Source organism: Bos indicus x Bos taurus, chromosome 11, assembly GCF_003369695.1.
Source record: "Bos indicus x Bos taurus breed Angus x Brahman F1 hybrid chromosome 11, Bos_hybrid_MaternalHap_v2.0, whole genome shotgun sequence".
Lineage (NCBI taxonomy): Eukaryota > Metazoa > Chordata > Mammalia > Artiodactyla > Bovidae > Bos > Bos indicus x Bos taurus.
Window position 1 is genome coordinate 38,534,544 of NC_040086.1, and position 13,085 is coordinate 38,547,628.

Here is a 13,085-nt window from a genome sequence, read left to right on the forward strand (position 1 = left end):
TCAGATTGATTATATTCTTTGCAGTCAAAGATGGAAAAGCTCTATACAGTCAGCAAAAACAAGACCAGGAGCTGACTGTGGCTCAGATCATGAACTCCTTATTGCCAAATTCAGATTTAAATTGAAGAAAGTAGGGAAAACCACTAGACCATTCAGATATGACCTAAATCAAACCCCTCCCTGAGCAGGAGTTTTTATTTTTCCCTTAAGGCTTTGATGTTTTTCAAACAAAAATATAAAAGATCTAGAACCTCCCCTTAAGCTTCTTCACTAAGTAGTGGGTTTTTAGACAAGACAGAGGCCTGCTGTGGTGAGTGTAAGGGTGTGTGGTCCCTAGAGTATTGCCCAGAAGCCTCTTTTTCCCCTTCTTAGAGGGTTTTCTTACACGTTTCTTCCCCACAGCCCTCTGATGTCTTTGCCGCCGACCTTTTCTTCCGTCCTCCAAAGTATACGCAGACGGTTACCCTCATGTCGTCCTACTCATCTTTCCTGAACCCCAATTTCTTCAAGTAGCTCTCATTTTGCTCACAGCTGTTTCGCCTGCCCGGTAACGAGCCTGGCAGGCAAGGGGCGGAGGAAGCAGTAACTTCGGTCACACGGTGGCGCCCGCGAGCCTCCCAAAGCCCTAGCATCACGTCTTCTCATACTTGTCCCGCCCCACCCGCGCCGGGGCGCAGAACGAGCCGCACCCCCGGCCTTCCCCGGCGGGACAGCTGAGAGCGTGCTTCGGCATCCCAGCAGGCAAGCGAACGGCTGCAGCTGCGTCCGGCCCGCGCGGGAGGTGCGGCCGGCTGCGGGCGGCCCTGGCTCCAGGCTCCTCCTCCTGCCGATCCAGCCTTTTCCCACCCAGCCTCCACCCCTCCTCGGCTCGGCGCTGCAAATCCTAGGCTTCTCTGGGAGCGGCGGCGGGAGTAGCGAAGGCGGTCGGAGGAGCGCAGCCGGCCGACCGCACGGATCACCCGGGCAGCAGCGGCGGCGGCCCTAGCTTAGCCCCGGAGGTGCCGTGGGGCCCAGCGCGCCCCAGCGAGGCTAGCAGAGAGGCGGGGCTGCAGCTGGCCAAGGGGGAAGAAAGTGAGCGTGTCTGCGTTGTGTGCGTGAGAGAGTGTAGGGGGCGACAGGCTCAAATTAGGGCGGCAGAGAGGGCAGGGGATCCGGGGTGCGGCTCCCCAGTGTCTCCCCGAGCGGCACCCGCTTCCCGGCACCCCTCACCATGGACCTGCGCGGAGTCGGGATGTGCCTTGGCCGCAGCGCGCGGGTGGCTGCCCGGCCCTGGGGGTGCGCGGGCGCGCGCGCGGAGATGGCGAGGTAGGATGGCCGTCCAGCGCGACCCCTGCCGCCCCAACCCAGCGGCCCCTGGGCGGTGCAGCTGACTCGCTGGAGCGCACAGGGGTGTGGGCGGAGGCGGCCCCGCAGCGCCCGCGTCTTCGGGAGTCGCTTTGCCTTTTCCACCCACTCGCACCTGCCACCGCGCGGATACCATGTCGAAAGCGGCTGGAGGCGCATCGGCGGCGGAAAGTTGTCCTCCAACCTCTGCCGGCCCGTCTGCGGCCGCTGCCGTGGAGGACCTGTCCAAAGTGTCGGACGAGGAGCTGCTGCAGTGGAGCAAGGAGGAGCTGATCCGTTGCCTGCGGCGCGCGGAGGCCGAGAAGGTGAGCGCGATGCTGGACCACAGCAACCTCATCCGGGAGGTCAACCGCCGCCTGCAGCTGCACCTCGGCGAGATACGCGGGCTCAAGGTGAGCGCTGAGCTCGGCAGGGCGGGGAGCTGGGCGCCCCGGGGAGGTGGGGCCAGACGACTTTCCCTCCTTCCGTCAACAGGTAGTGCTCCCCTTTCTCCCTGTCTGCAGCGCCCCCCCCCACCCCCCCGCTCCCCTTCCCCAGCCCTTTGGAAACTTTTCCAAACTTCGGAGACATTCGGTTGTCTCTTCTTCTCCATGTGGGGCGCGCTAGCGTCGAGCTCGGTGGGCCTTTGTGGCCCCAGGAGCGTGCTCCAAGGATGTAGCAAGGCTGGGAGGTCAGCGATGGGCCCGCGGAATCTTGAATTTCTCAGGAAACCTGGAAAATCGGTGCTTTGGGGAGCCGGGTTACAGCCAGGCAGGAAAAAAACAAAAACGAGCGAAGGGTTGAGTCCAGAGCGTCTTCGCCCTTGGGGGATCAGGGACACGATAGCGTTGCTCTGGCGCCACGACTTCTCCATGAGGCATAAAGTGAAGAAAGGGACGGGGGAGAGGGGTTGACGGGGCGCCCAGGGTGAAGCCCGGCGCCATCCCTGGAGCTGGGCTATGTCTCATCTTGCAGAGAAGCTTACCTCTGCCTTCCCGTTCTGTTTTCTACCTGTTCCGATGCTTTCCTTCTCCTCGAGTTAGACTGGCATCATCTGGGGTTGCCCGACCGTACCATTTGCCCCGGATTTGATTATAAGTTCATCTAGCCTGGGGTGAAGGGCAAAGGGACCCAGTGTGGGAAGCACAGGGATTTGAAAATGTAACTCAAGTATCAGCCAATGATGCTTTTCCTTTCTTTGCTATTAGGGGAAAGAAAAGAACAAAAGAAAAGCAAAACAGTAAAGCCCCAAACCCCCACTAAGTTTCTTTTCTCCTGGCAGCCTCTGAGTGTGCCTGCAGTGTGCCCGCCCCAGTGGCTGCCGCAGATGAGTGGTGGGGAACCGCCCTGCCCCTGTGTACCACAAACTTCCTTTCCTCACTGCTTGCGCTGGTGCCTCCTGGTATTCCTTCCTCTCATTGTTTTCTTTTGTTTATAGGAAGCCAGACACAAACGAAATCTCTGAAGGAACCTGGGGAGCAAATACCCGCAGGCACATGCTGTTCTTGTCTCTCTTCCACTCCCACCCGACTCCTCAGGCCCTAGACGCATTCGGAATTTCCTCAGCGGTCCAGCTCTAGGATTCTGGGGCAGAGGGGAATGGGAGGAGCAGAAGGCAAGATGCTCACCTGGGTGCTGGGCCCACTCCAGGTGGAGATGGCCCTGCCCCGAGGCTCCAGCTGACTGTCATATGGTCCCTAGAGTGGGTGCAGTTGGGAGAATCTCAGTTAGAAAAACCCCAAGGCTTTATCTCTCTTTTGGTTTAATTCATTACTAATGGACTATTTATTAAGTACTAGACTCTTGGGGGATGAGAGGCAGGCCAGGGTAGTGGGGAGATCATCTCAGGTGGGTTTGCATCTACAGTAGAATCCTCATTTGGCCAGGAGGGTGAGCTTGGGTAATTAATTTCTCAGAGCTTCATTTTACTCATTAATAAAATGCAAATCATAGTAACCATCACCTTGGGGGTTGTGACAATTTTGATAATGTAGGCAAAGGTTTAATTTTGGACTTGTCTACAAAAATGGTGGTTATTGTCATCAGGTGACGATGCATAAGTGTATGTATGGCTGTGAAACTTCCGGATCAGTCAGTTTCCTAGGCAAAGCTGGACCCAGGTATAGTTCATGATGGTCCAATTTCATCCTCTTCTATGGCTTGAACTATAATATGACTTGGGAGAGTTTGTAATTAATTTCCTAGAGATTTTGATAGTATGGAGCATTGACGTAAGTGCTTAGAAATACTTGAAAGTTCTTTTCATTTGTGTGGACTGTGTGTGTAAGTCTGTGTGTAAGTGGTGTGGGGAATGGGGGACCTGGTCTTGATTCCAGTAACCTCATTTAGAGGAATACCTATACGGCCAGTTAAGAGTAGCTATGACACCTCAAGTAGTCTCCCTTGTGGCTGGAATTTGTGACTAGTCCACCAAGTTCAGAAATGATGGGGCAGGTTGCTGCTGTCTGACACAGCCTCTACTTCTCATCCCCATCATCCGCCCCTGCCCAGGCCCCCCTCATCCCCCCAGGGCTATGGTAAAGCCCTGTCAAGGGGCCAGCCATCTTCCTTCCCTTCCTCATCTCGGCTCAGAAATTCCGTGGACACCATCATGATCCATAAATGTCATTGACTAAATAAGTAATAGTATATTTATTTTCATTTAATTGGAAGGAAGGGAATTTATTTTGTGCCCTCTGTTGGTTTGGGACTCTCAGCTGAAGACTATAAGTTTGGAGTAATTAAGGCCATAACACTTTGCCTTTTTTTTTTTTTTAATGTCTCTTTCTGTGAGCTGCCTTTGAAATTGCATTTCAATATTTTGAAGGCTACTAAGTGGTACTCTGGCTGTGGACACGGGGAGATGGAAGCAATATTCTCGTCCTTTGAGGGGCCTATGACTAAGTCCTAGCATTGGCTTGGTAGTGCAGGGTGGAGCAGTGGAAAGTGAAAGGTTTTGGGCCCTGATAATTTGGGTAGCATGGGCAAATAACTCACCTTCTTGAGCTTTTGTTTTTTTCATCTGCTAAATGGGTATATTATTTCTGCATGAAGTTTGATGAAGATTAAATGATACACAGATGAAGAAACCCAGTGAGGTTCAATACCTTTCTTAAGGTCACACAGATATGAAATGATCCAAGTAAGCTGATTTTTTTTCTTTTGGCTGGTTGACATTCTCTGGTTGGGATGCGTCTTCCTAAAAGGGCTTCGAGAAAGGAGATTCTGGTTAGGGTGCTGATGTTGAAAGGGATGAATTCCTAAGAACCACATTCCTGCTCTCTGAACATGTACCAGCACTCACATGGCTCTGGCCTAGAATTTTGGCAGGGGAGGTTGGGGGCAACTGAATCTCTATGGATTTATCTGCAACACATTAATTTTCCTCCTTGCTCTCCAATACACTAATTCCCCATTCTGCAATGATGGAAAAACAACAAAATAATTCTTTAACCTCAGTTATAGCACTTGAGGGGTTTCCCTGATGGTGCAGTGGTGAAGAATCTACCTGCCAGTGTAGAAGATGCAGGTTCAGTCGCTGAGTTGGGAAGATCCCCTGGCAACCCACTCCAGTGTTCTTGCCTGGAAAATACCATGGACAGAGGAGTCTGGTGGGCTACAGTTCATGGGATCACAAGAAAGTCAGACATAACTCAGTGACTGAGTGCACGCACACACACACGCAGTGCTCAAGAGCCCTAGGTATGAAATTTGGGATGATGTGAATTTCAAGTGATTATACATTTAGTCTTTTAAAAAGCCCACTTTAGACAAATGGGTAACATCTAGTGGCCTGTTGCAATGTTAAAAAAAATACTGTTTTGAAAAAGACAACCCAAGTCTTAAAGAGACAGATTTGAAAAAACTAGCTCACAAGGTTATTATCAAGCTGGTTGCTTAGCTATTCATTAGAAGGCAAAGGAAATAGCTAAAAATTGGAGAGGACATAATATTTGCAAGAACCCAGGTGGCGCTAGTGGTAAAGAACCCACCTGCTAATGCAGGAGACATAAGAGATGCAGGTTTGATCCCTGGGTTGGGCAGACCCCCTGGAGGAGGGTATGGCAACCCACTGCAGTATTCTTGCCTGGAAAATACCATGGACAGAGGAGCCCGGTGGGCTACAGTCCATGGGGTTGCAAAGAGTCAGACATGACTGAAGCGAGTTAGCACGCATGCAGTGAAAAAAAGGAATAGTAAATAAATGAAATTTAAAAAAGGGGATACTGATAAAACTGAATGAGGCAATACCTATCCCTTCAACCTCAACTAGAATTCTGACACTTGAGCAACACAGGTTTGAATTGCTCAGGTCCACTTTTATAGGGATATTTTCACGAGTAAATACTGCAGGGCTATGATCTGCCATTGGTTGAATCCGTGATTGCGGATCTGGTGTGTATAGGGCCGACTGTAAGTTGCATGGCTTTTCAACTTGGCCAGATGTCAGCACCCCTAGCCCCCAGCTTGTTCAGGGGTCACATGTATATATTTCACTCCATTTGGGAAGCAACCCATGGTGGCACAAGTCCTGTTTACTTCCCAGTTCTGGAGAAAACAGGAATAGTTGTAGGATAGTCAAAAGGTAATATTTTCACATGGGGATTCAGATGAAGAAGAACATGACTTGAACTTTCTGTGAAATACCAGAATTAAGCTAAATGTGCAAGAATTTTTGAAGCTGCGAAAGATTGATTTTGTTTAGCATTATTTTCTTAGAATATCCACAGCTTCTGATTTTCCATAAGGCACCGGTGTCAAGGGATAATTTATTCTCTTATTACTATAGGCTCCAACACAGCAGGAGCCAGCAGAAAACAATAAGAAGCCTTTTGTCAGCAGCTAGAGCTGTGTCTCGTTTGGATCACTTGCCTGGGGCTTTAAAGGGTTGGTTGCTCCATCAACACCTATTAAGCATTCACTGTGTGCAGTGCACCAAGTCAGATGAATCAAATATGCAAAGAAAGACACTGAAATGGATTGTTGCCCTCCAGAAGCCATCTACATTAGAAAAGAAAAAAAAATGATGCCCAATGAGTGCTCTAAGGAGTGTTTCCCACAGGCAGTGAGCAGTGAGTAGAAATTCACTCATTCGTTCTTTCAGACCTGGTGCTCCTGCATACCCGGTGGTGCTCTTCTAGGGCTGGTGGAGTCCTAGAAGTGCAAGCTCTCCTCTTAGGCAAATTCACAGACAGGACAAGGTAGTTTTTTCTAGTTGGAAATTTAGACCTAATCAGGGTTCCTAGTTGGCTGGTTCATAATTAGAGGGGTCTAAAAGTAGAAAGGCAGGAGAAAGCCTATCAGGCCTGGTCCAAGGGTTTCTTCATTTTCCCTGGCAAAGGGCAGGTGATGGAGGCAGGAGAGATGTCACCTGCAGGGAGAGTGTTTGAAGATCAGTCTGACCAGGGAGAGCTTGAATTGGAATGACTGAGGGAAGTTAGAGGCTGGGCAGATCAAGGCTGGGAGACCTGGGGATGCTTTTGGAGACAGCAGGCCTGAGGTCAGAGGTGGCACTGAGAAGCGGAAGAACTGGATGGGCATTAGACACAAGGAAACAGAGCCATTGGTAATGCTAGGAGTTAGAATCAAGTTGGAAACGAAGCTGCACTGATCCTCTTTCTCCTCAGGCCTTGAGAATCACTCCTGCCTTAGGCCTCATGACTGCCAGGAGGTGCCAGGCATGGTTGGTAGATGTTTTATGGTTTACTTTCTAGTCAATATCAAGGAAAGTGTTGAAATCAGTCTGAGTTTGAGAGAATCAGGTCCCCTCTCTGAGTGCCTCTAGTTCTGGGTCGTCTGACAGTCACAAGACCAGAGGTTTTCAAGCTTTGTGAAGCAAGGGAAATCTTAGGTAGCTGCCCCCTTTCACCCCCTCCAAAGGATGATGCTGCAAGAAACAGCTACCCCTTTTACTCTGTGTGAATGGAGACTAAATGGGGATTTCACAATTAATTCTGAATTCCTTGATTTCAGGTATCCACAGTGGGGGTGCTGTGTGTGGGATACACAGAGGTGAAAGGAACAGATGGGTCTCCATTCTCATGCCTCTGGTCCTGTGAAGGAGGAGACTTGACCAACAGTCACACTCAACCATGTGTGATTAGAAGTTGTAAAAAGCCCAACAGGGGGGCCGTTGAAGGGGTCCAGCATGGAAGAGGACTTCCTTTAGCCTGAGTGAAAGGGGGAAGGGCTCATCCCTTGGGCCTGAGACCCGCCAGCATGGGTGGGGCTCAGTGCGTGATGGGGAGGAATGGTCTCACTTTGTGCACTGCCTCCAAGGATAGCAGCCGCTGTTATCTCCCTCTACCTAGACTTTGTAGCCTCCTAGCTGGTCTTCCAGCTTTCACCTTATCCTGTCTCCCTCACTTCAAGTCACTCTCTCCTTCCATCCCCCAGCAAACTCTTTTCTGCACAGAACACTGGTGATTCTTTATAGAATGAATCACATCATGTCAATCCTTGAGCCTCAGCTCATCGACAGTCCAGAATTTTCCTGTGGCTCCTGTGGCCCACATTACCTAGCCCTGGCACCCACCCACTTGGACGCCGCCTCCCAGACCTCCTTCCTCACTCTGCCCCTCCTGCTCATTCCGCTTTAGGTCCACGAGCCTTGCTGCAGCTTGAGCCACACTCGTCTCAGGGCTTTTACACTGGCCTTTCTCGCTTTCAACAAATGTTTGCTCCTTGATTTCTCCCAGGTCTTTGCTCAAATGTTTTCCTTCTCTGCAGAGGTGCTTTCTCTTTATAGATAGTATTTTTTCACCTGCTTTAGTCTTTTTCCTAGCACTTTTTACTATATGACATTACGTTCTATACTTTTTGCTAGTCTTTCCCACCAAAATGAAAGCCATAGGAAGGTCAAGGTCCTTCAAGGTCAAGGTCCACAGTCAATGTCCTTGCTGTGTCCACTGATCTCTCCCTAGCACCTGGACTAATACCTTGCACATAATAGATGTTTACTAAATATTCATGAAGGAATCACCATTCATGCTGGAGAAGTAGGCCAGTTAAGAGGACTGGGAGCCTTTTGAGACTTACAGGATTTTGTACTTTATCCTAAGGGCAGTGAGACCCTTTTAAGGGTTTGAAGTATGGGAGTGACAAGGTAAGTTTCAGAGGTAGAGTTCAGGAGATGTGTTTGGCTTGCAAATGGGAGGTGAAGGAGAAGGAGGTGCCAGGCACAACTACAAATTCTTATGAAGAGAAACAGGATGGGTGGAGGTGGCATGTGCTGAGAGGTGTGATTTGGGGAGGGGAGTCTGGATATAACACAAGAGCTTGAGTTTCCATGAGATGCCTGGGAGACCTGTGGCGGTTGGGGGTGGCAATAAGGGGCTGGATGTGCAGGATTGAAGCGCCACCAGAGGGCAATTATGCTGCTCCCTAGTGAGGGATCAGGGCTGCGCATCCCATGTCATGGGCTGAACACCAAGGCTCTGTTTCTTGTTTGCGGTGATGAAAAGTCTGCCGCTTCAGAGCTTTTAAGTCTTTCGCAGGTCACAAGTAGCCATCTTTCCTTCTTGAAGGTGAAGCAGGGACCCTTGTCTTTTTTTTTTTCTTTTTCTTTTTTACCGATTTCCTGTTAATGAACTGGCTGCTCCCTCAAGACTGACTGGATGACCTTGGCCAGGTGAAGCTTTTCGAGGTCCAGTTTCCCATTCTGTAAAAGACCCATGATAACCATTATCCCCTGAGGGTTTGGTGAGAAGTAGATGAGATAATGCAAGTAAAACATAGGGCAGGGAGCATAATCGATACCCATTGTTTTTATTTTTATGGATAGCTAGGCATCTTTTGGAGAAGGCAATGTCAACCCACTCCAGTACTCTTGCCTGGAAAATCCCATGGACGGAGGGGCCTGGTGGGCTGCAGTCCATGGGGTTGCTAGGAGTAGGACACAACTGAGTGACTTCACTTTCACTTTTCCCTTTCATGCATTGGAGAAGGAAATGGCAACCCACTCCAGTGTTCTTGCCTGGAGAATCCCAGGGACGGGGGAGCCTGGTGGACTGCTGTCTATGGGGTCGCACAGAGTCAGACACGACTGAAGCGACTTAGCAGCAGCAGCAGGCATCTTTAGCTTGCTCTCACCTTTTCACTTCCTCCCCTAACATCACAGAGAATTCACCCATTCCAGACTCCCAGTTCCCAGGAGGTCTGAGCCTAGTGCCCCGGCCCATACACGATTACTCCTCCCTTGAATGGCTGTGTGTCTCTTTTCAGGATATTAACCAGAAACTCCAGGAGGACAACCAGGAGCTGAGGGACCTCTGCTGTTTCCTGGATGATGACCGGCAGAAGGGCAAGAGGGTGTCCCGGGAGTGGCAGAGACTGGGCCGGTATACGGCGGGGGTGATGCACAAGGAAGTGGCCTTATACCTGCAGAAGCTGAAGGAGCTGGAGGTGAAGCAGGAGGAGGTGGTGAAGGAGAACATGGAGCTCAAGGAGCTGTGTGTGCTGTTGGACGAGGAGAAGGGCCCGGGCTGCGCGGGCAGCCGTTGCTCCATCGACAGCCAGGCCAGCCTGTGCCAGCTCTCCGCCACCACAGCACCCTACGTGCGGGACGTGGGCGACGGCAGCAGTACTTCGAGCACCGGCAGCACCGACAGCCCCGACCATAAGCACCACGCGAGCGGCAGCAGCCCTGAGCACCTGCAGAAACCCAGGGCGGAGGGCAGCCCGGAACATTCCAAGCACGGGAGTGCCAGCCCCGAGCATCTGCAGAAAGCTAGGGCCTCCGGGACCCCAGATCACCCCAAAGCTCTCAAAGGCCCCAGCCCTGAGCACCACAAACCCTTGTGCAAGGGCAGTCCAGAACAGCAGAGGCACCCACACGCAGGGAACAGCCCGGAAACGCTGCCCAAGCACGTGCTGAGCGGGAGCCCCGAACACTTCCAGAAGCACAGGCCCGGCGGCAGCCCCGAGCACACCAGGCACAGCGGAGGGAGCCCCGAGCATCTGCAGAAACACGCCCTCGGTGGGAGCCTGGAGCACCTCCCCAGGGTCAGGGGCACCAGCCCCGAGCACCTCAAACAGCATTTCGGAGGGAGCCCTGATCACAAACACGTGGGTGGAGGCGGCGGCGGCAGCGGCAGCAGCAGCAGGGAGGGCACCCTCCGAAGGCAGGCGCAAGAAGATGCGTCAGCCCATCACAGGAATGTCTACAGTGGCATGAACGGTGGGTCAGTACGTGCTGCGGAGCTGGGGCAACTCTGTAGACAGTTAAGATGATGAAAGGCTTGCCAGCCACGTAAGAAAGTGCAGGTGCCAGCAGTCGCTGGCCTGGAGGTGTGTGGGGAAGGGCAGCATATATTTGCCCCCAAATTATGATGCGTGTTACTCCCCCTCCATTTGTCCTCGTTTTATGCATTTATCAGGTAGCCTGGAGAATGCTGGGGAGGAGGGGGCAGGGGAAGGAGAGGAAAACAATGATTCTGTGGGACCCTGAGTGGTTAGGGTGAGATGTCGGTCATTGAAGATAAAAATAGAACCAATCTAAGATTTCTGTATCTTGAACATTTTCCTAGTTGTGTATAGTTTCCTACCGGGCTCTGCTGAAACAGGTGACCAAAGCTTTTTGAATCCAGTTAACAGCTTTATGTGCAGGAAGAAATAAGTATTTATTATGAAAAACAATAACACTAAAAAAGAACTAGGGCATCCTTAAATGGCTTGAAACTGGGTTGCCAGGCGCCTGTAAACATGCCTTACTTTACCTTGAGAATGTTTTGCACTGTGTTGGGGACTTTAACAGGAATCTGTGACTTTTCTTTCCATCTGGAGTGCATCAAATGATTTCCTTCCCAGTTCAGTCAAAACCCACCCGATCCTCTCACCAAAGTCCCTCAAAACGTATTCTGAGTAGCATGCTCTTTTACATTGTGAGTCGTCTTTCTGGTTATTTAAATGTTCCTTTAAAATGTACAGATGTGTTTGGACATTCTTTTGCTTTCCAAAGCATAACAGCCACTACATTTGCTGAAGCACCCCTAAACCTGACTCCAAACCTTTTGGAAGAGGTTTAATTTTCTGCATCTTGGTTCTGAAACCACTTTGAACTCTAGAGAAAATAGTTTTCTGTTTAAAAAAAAAAATCCTCACAGTTCTTTTATGTTACATGTGGCTGAGTTAGAACTAAAATGACAGGTTTTGTGGAGTTTTTGCATCCAAAAAATTTCAGTATCTGAGGTTTTTCACTTTATTTGAAAGCTGCCCCAGAGTCTGTGTGCAGTCAGCTCTGAGCAGTGGTCGAGGGCACTCATTTTAGCAATGACACAAGGGGGTAAATTTTCAATATTATACTTGGGGATTTACCTGTTGGATTTCATTTCATCCTAATCTCATAGTGCTGAAGATTGACTCCTGAAGCTTGGCTTCTAATACATTCAATATTTTAAGCACAGATTTGGAACTGGAAAGAGCAGGAAAGGGCGGATGCCGTTGCTTTCTCAGTTGTGTGTGCTGGGAGGTGGAAGCCAGGAGAAGCCAGTTCACTGCTGAGTCGAGGCCACTGCCTGGCTGGCGGGGGCTTTTCCTTTGCTGATGCGCCCTCCCTTGCACTTGCTCTTTCCTGGGGAGGTGCAGGAGCGGCCTGATTGCAGGGCAGCCTCAGCTGTGTAGTTCTCACAAGCGATGAAATTCTTTTAAGAAGATATTTTGGTTGTGTTGCTATCACAGGATGTATATATCACCAGCCATGAAACTTGACTTTGGGGGTAATGGGTTAATGGGAAGGTAAAGTTGATGACTTCCATTTCTTGATTATTTTTTAACTAGCATGACAAGTAAATGGGCACACTATTTTGAGGAAATTTTGTATCTTGAACCCAAATAAAGATTACTTAAGGGCGGGTGGTTCACTTACAAAACAATTCTTCTTGCAAAAGAAATTATTTAAATAAAGAACTTCTCTAATTAATGTACGATTTAACTTACCAGAAGAGATTTTAGGTGCAGTTTTTAAGCAATTTGTGCTAAGTAAGGTCTGTCTCTAGATTGAGAGGACATTACATCATGGAATCTTATTGCCTGAATTCAGACAAATTTCACAGGAAAATTATTAAAAAAAATTTATTTTAATTTAGTTAAAAATTTGATGTAACATAGATGTAGTCTTTAGAATGAAACCATAGCTTCTTGTTTACTTCAGGTTTTCTCTTTCAAAAGTGACAAATATTCTGACAGTTGATATCCTCACCAAAGTGTATTTGTAGTCCATTTGCATTGCATTTTTATTTCAATAATTAATTGGAAAATGAAGAGGCACGATGAGATGTTTATGGATCATCAGCCTGGAAACTTGGGCACTGGTAGCCTGTGTTTATCCTGCTGTTGCAAATTAATTTTTTATATGGATGGTAAGACATGACTTTTCAAATTTTTAAATCCCCACACACTTTGGTTGAATTACTGGTTTATAAACAGATAGGAATCAAGAGCGAGGTAAATCCCAAATTGCAAATTTGCTGAGTCATTTACAGAGCCCTTCAGTGTGGGGTTGGAATGATGGGTGTTTTGGATGAGCACTTAAATGTTTTTGCTTGAACACAAAGCAGGTGAAAGTTGTGAGGGAGTCATCTTGTGTGATTTGGCAGGTGTAGCAGCATTCCTGACTTACGGGTCTACCGGTAAGCCATCCCTAGTTGTGACGATTATATCTCCAGATGGCTGTCAAATGTTCCTGGGGTAGCAAGATGGCAAAATTGCCCCTGGTTCAAAATCACTGCTTTCGAGCAGTGTTTTTTAGTTTGGCTGCTGGTTAA

General features: G+C 49.3%; 1 protein-coding gene across 10 annotated transcripts in view; it reads left to right on the plus strand.

Moving 5' to 3' along the window:
• Positions 1 to 654: 654 nt before the first annotated feature.
• The window catches only part of CCDC85A (coiled-coil domain containing 85A), a 228,134-nt gene continuing 215,703 nt past the window's right edge, over positions 655 to 13,085 (plus strand). For 3 of the 10 annotated variants that reach the window (XR_003513354.1, XR_003513353.1, XR_003513355.1), the window contains exons 1-2: positions 660 to 1,736; positions 9,547 to 10,505. Coding sequence is in view for 7 of the 10 variants with exons in the window: in XM_027555342.1 (XP_027411143.1) it covers positions 1,479 to 1,736; positions 9,547 to 10,501 (1,213 nt within the window). In the remaining 3 variants the exon portion in view is untranslated. Of the gene's footprint in view, positions 1,737 to 9,546; positions 10,506 to 13,085 lie in introns of all 10 variants that reach the window. The other 7 variants (XM_027555346.1, XM_027555348.1, XM_027555343.1 and 4 more) reach the window with 6 other exon arrangements.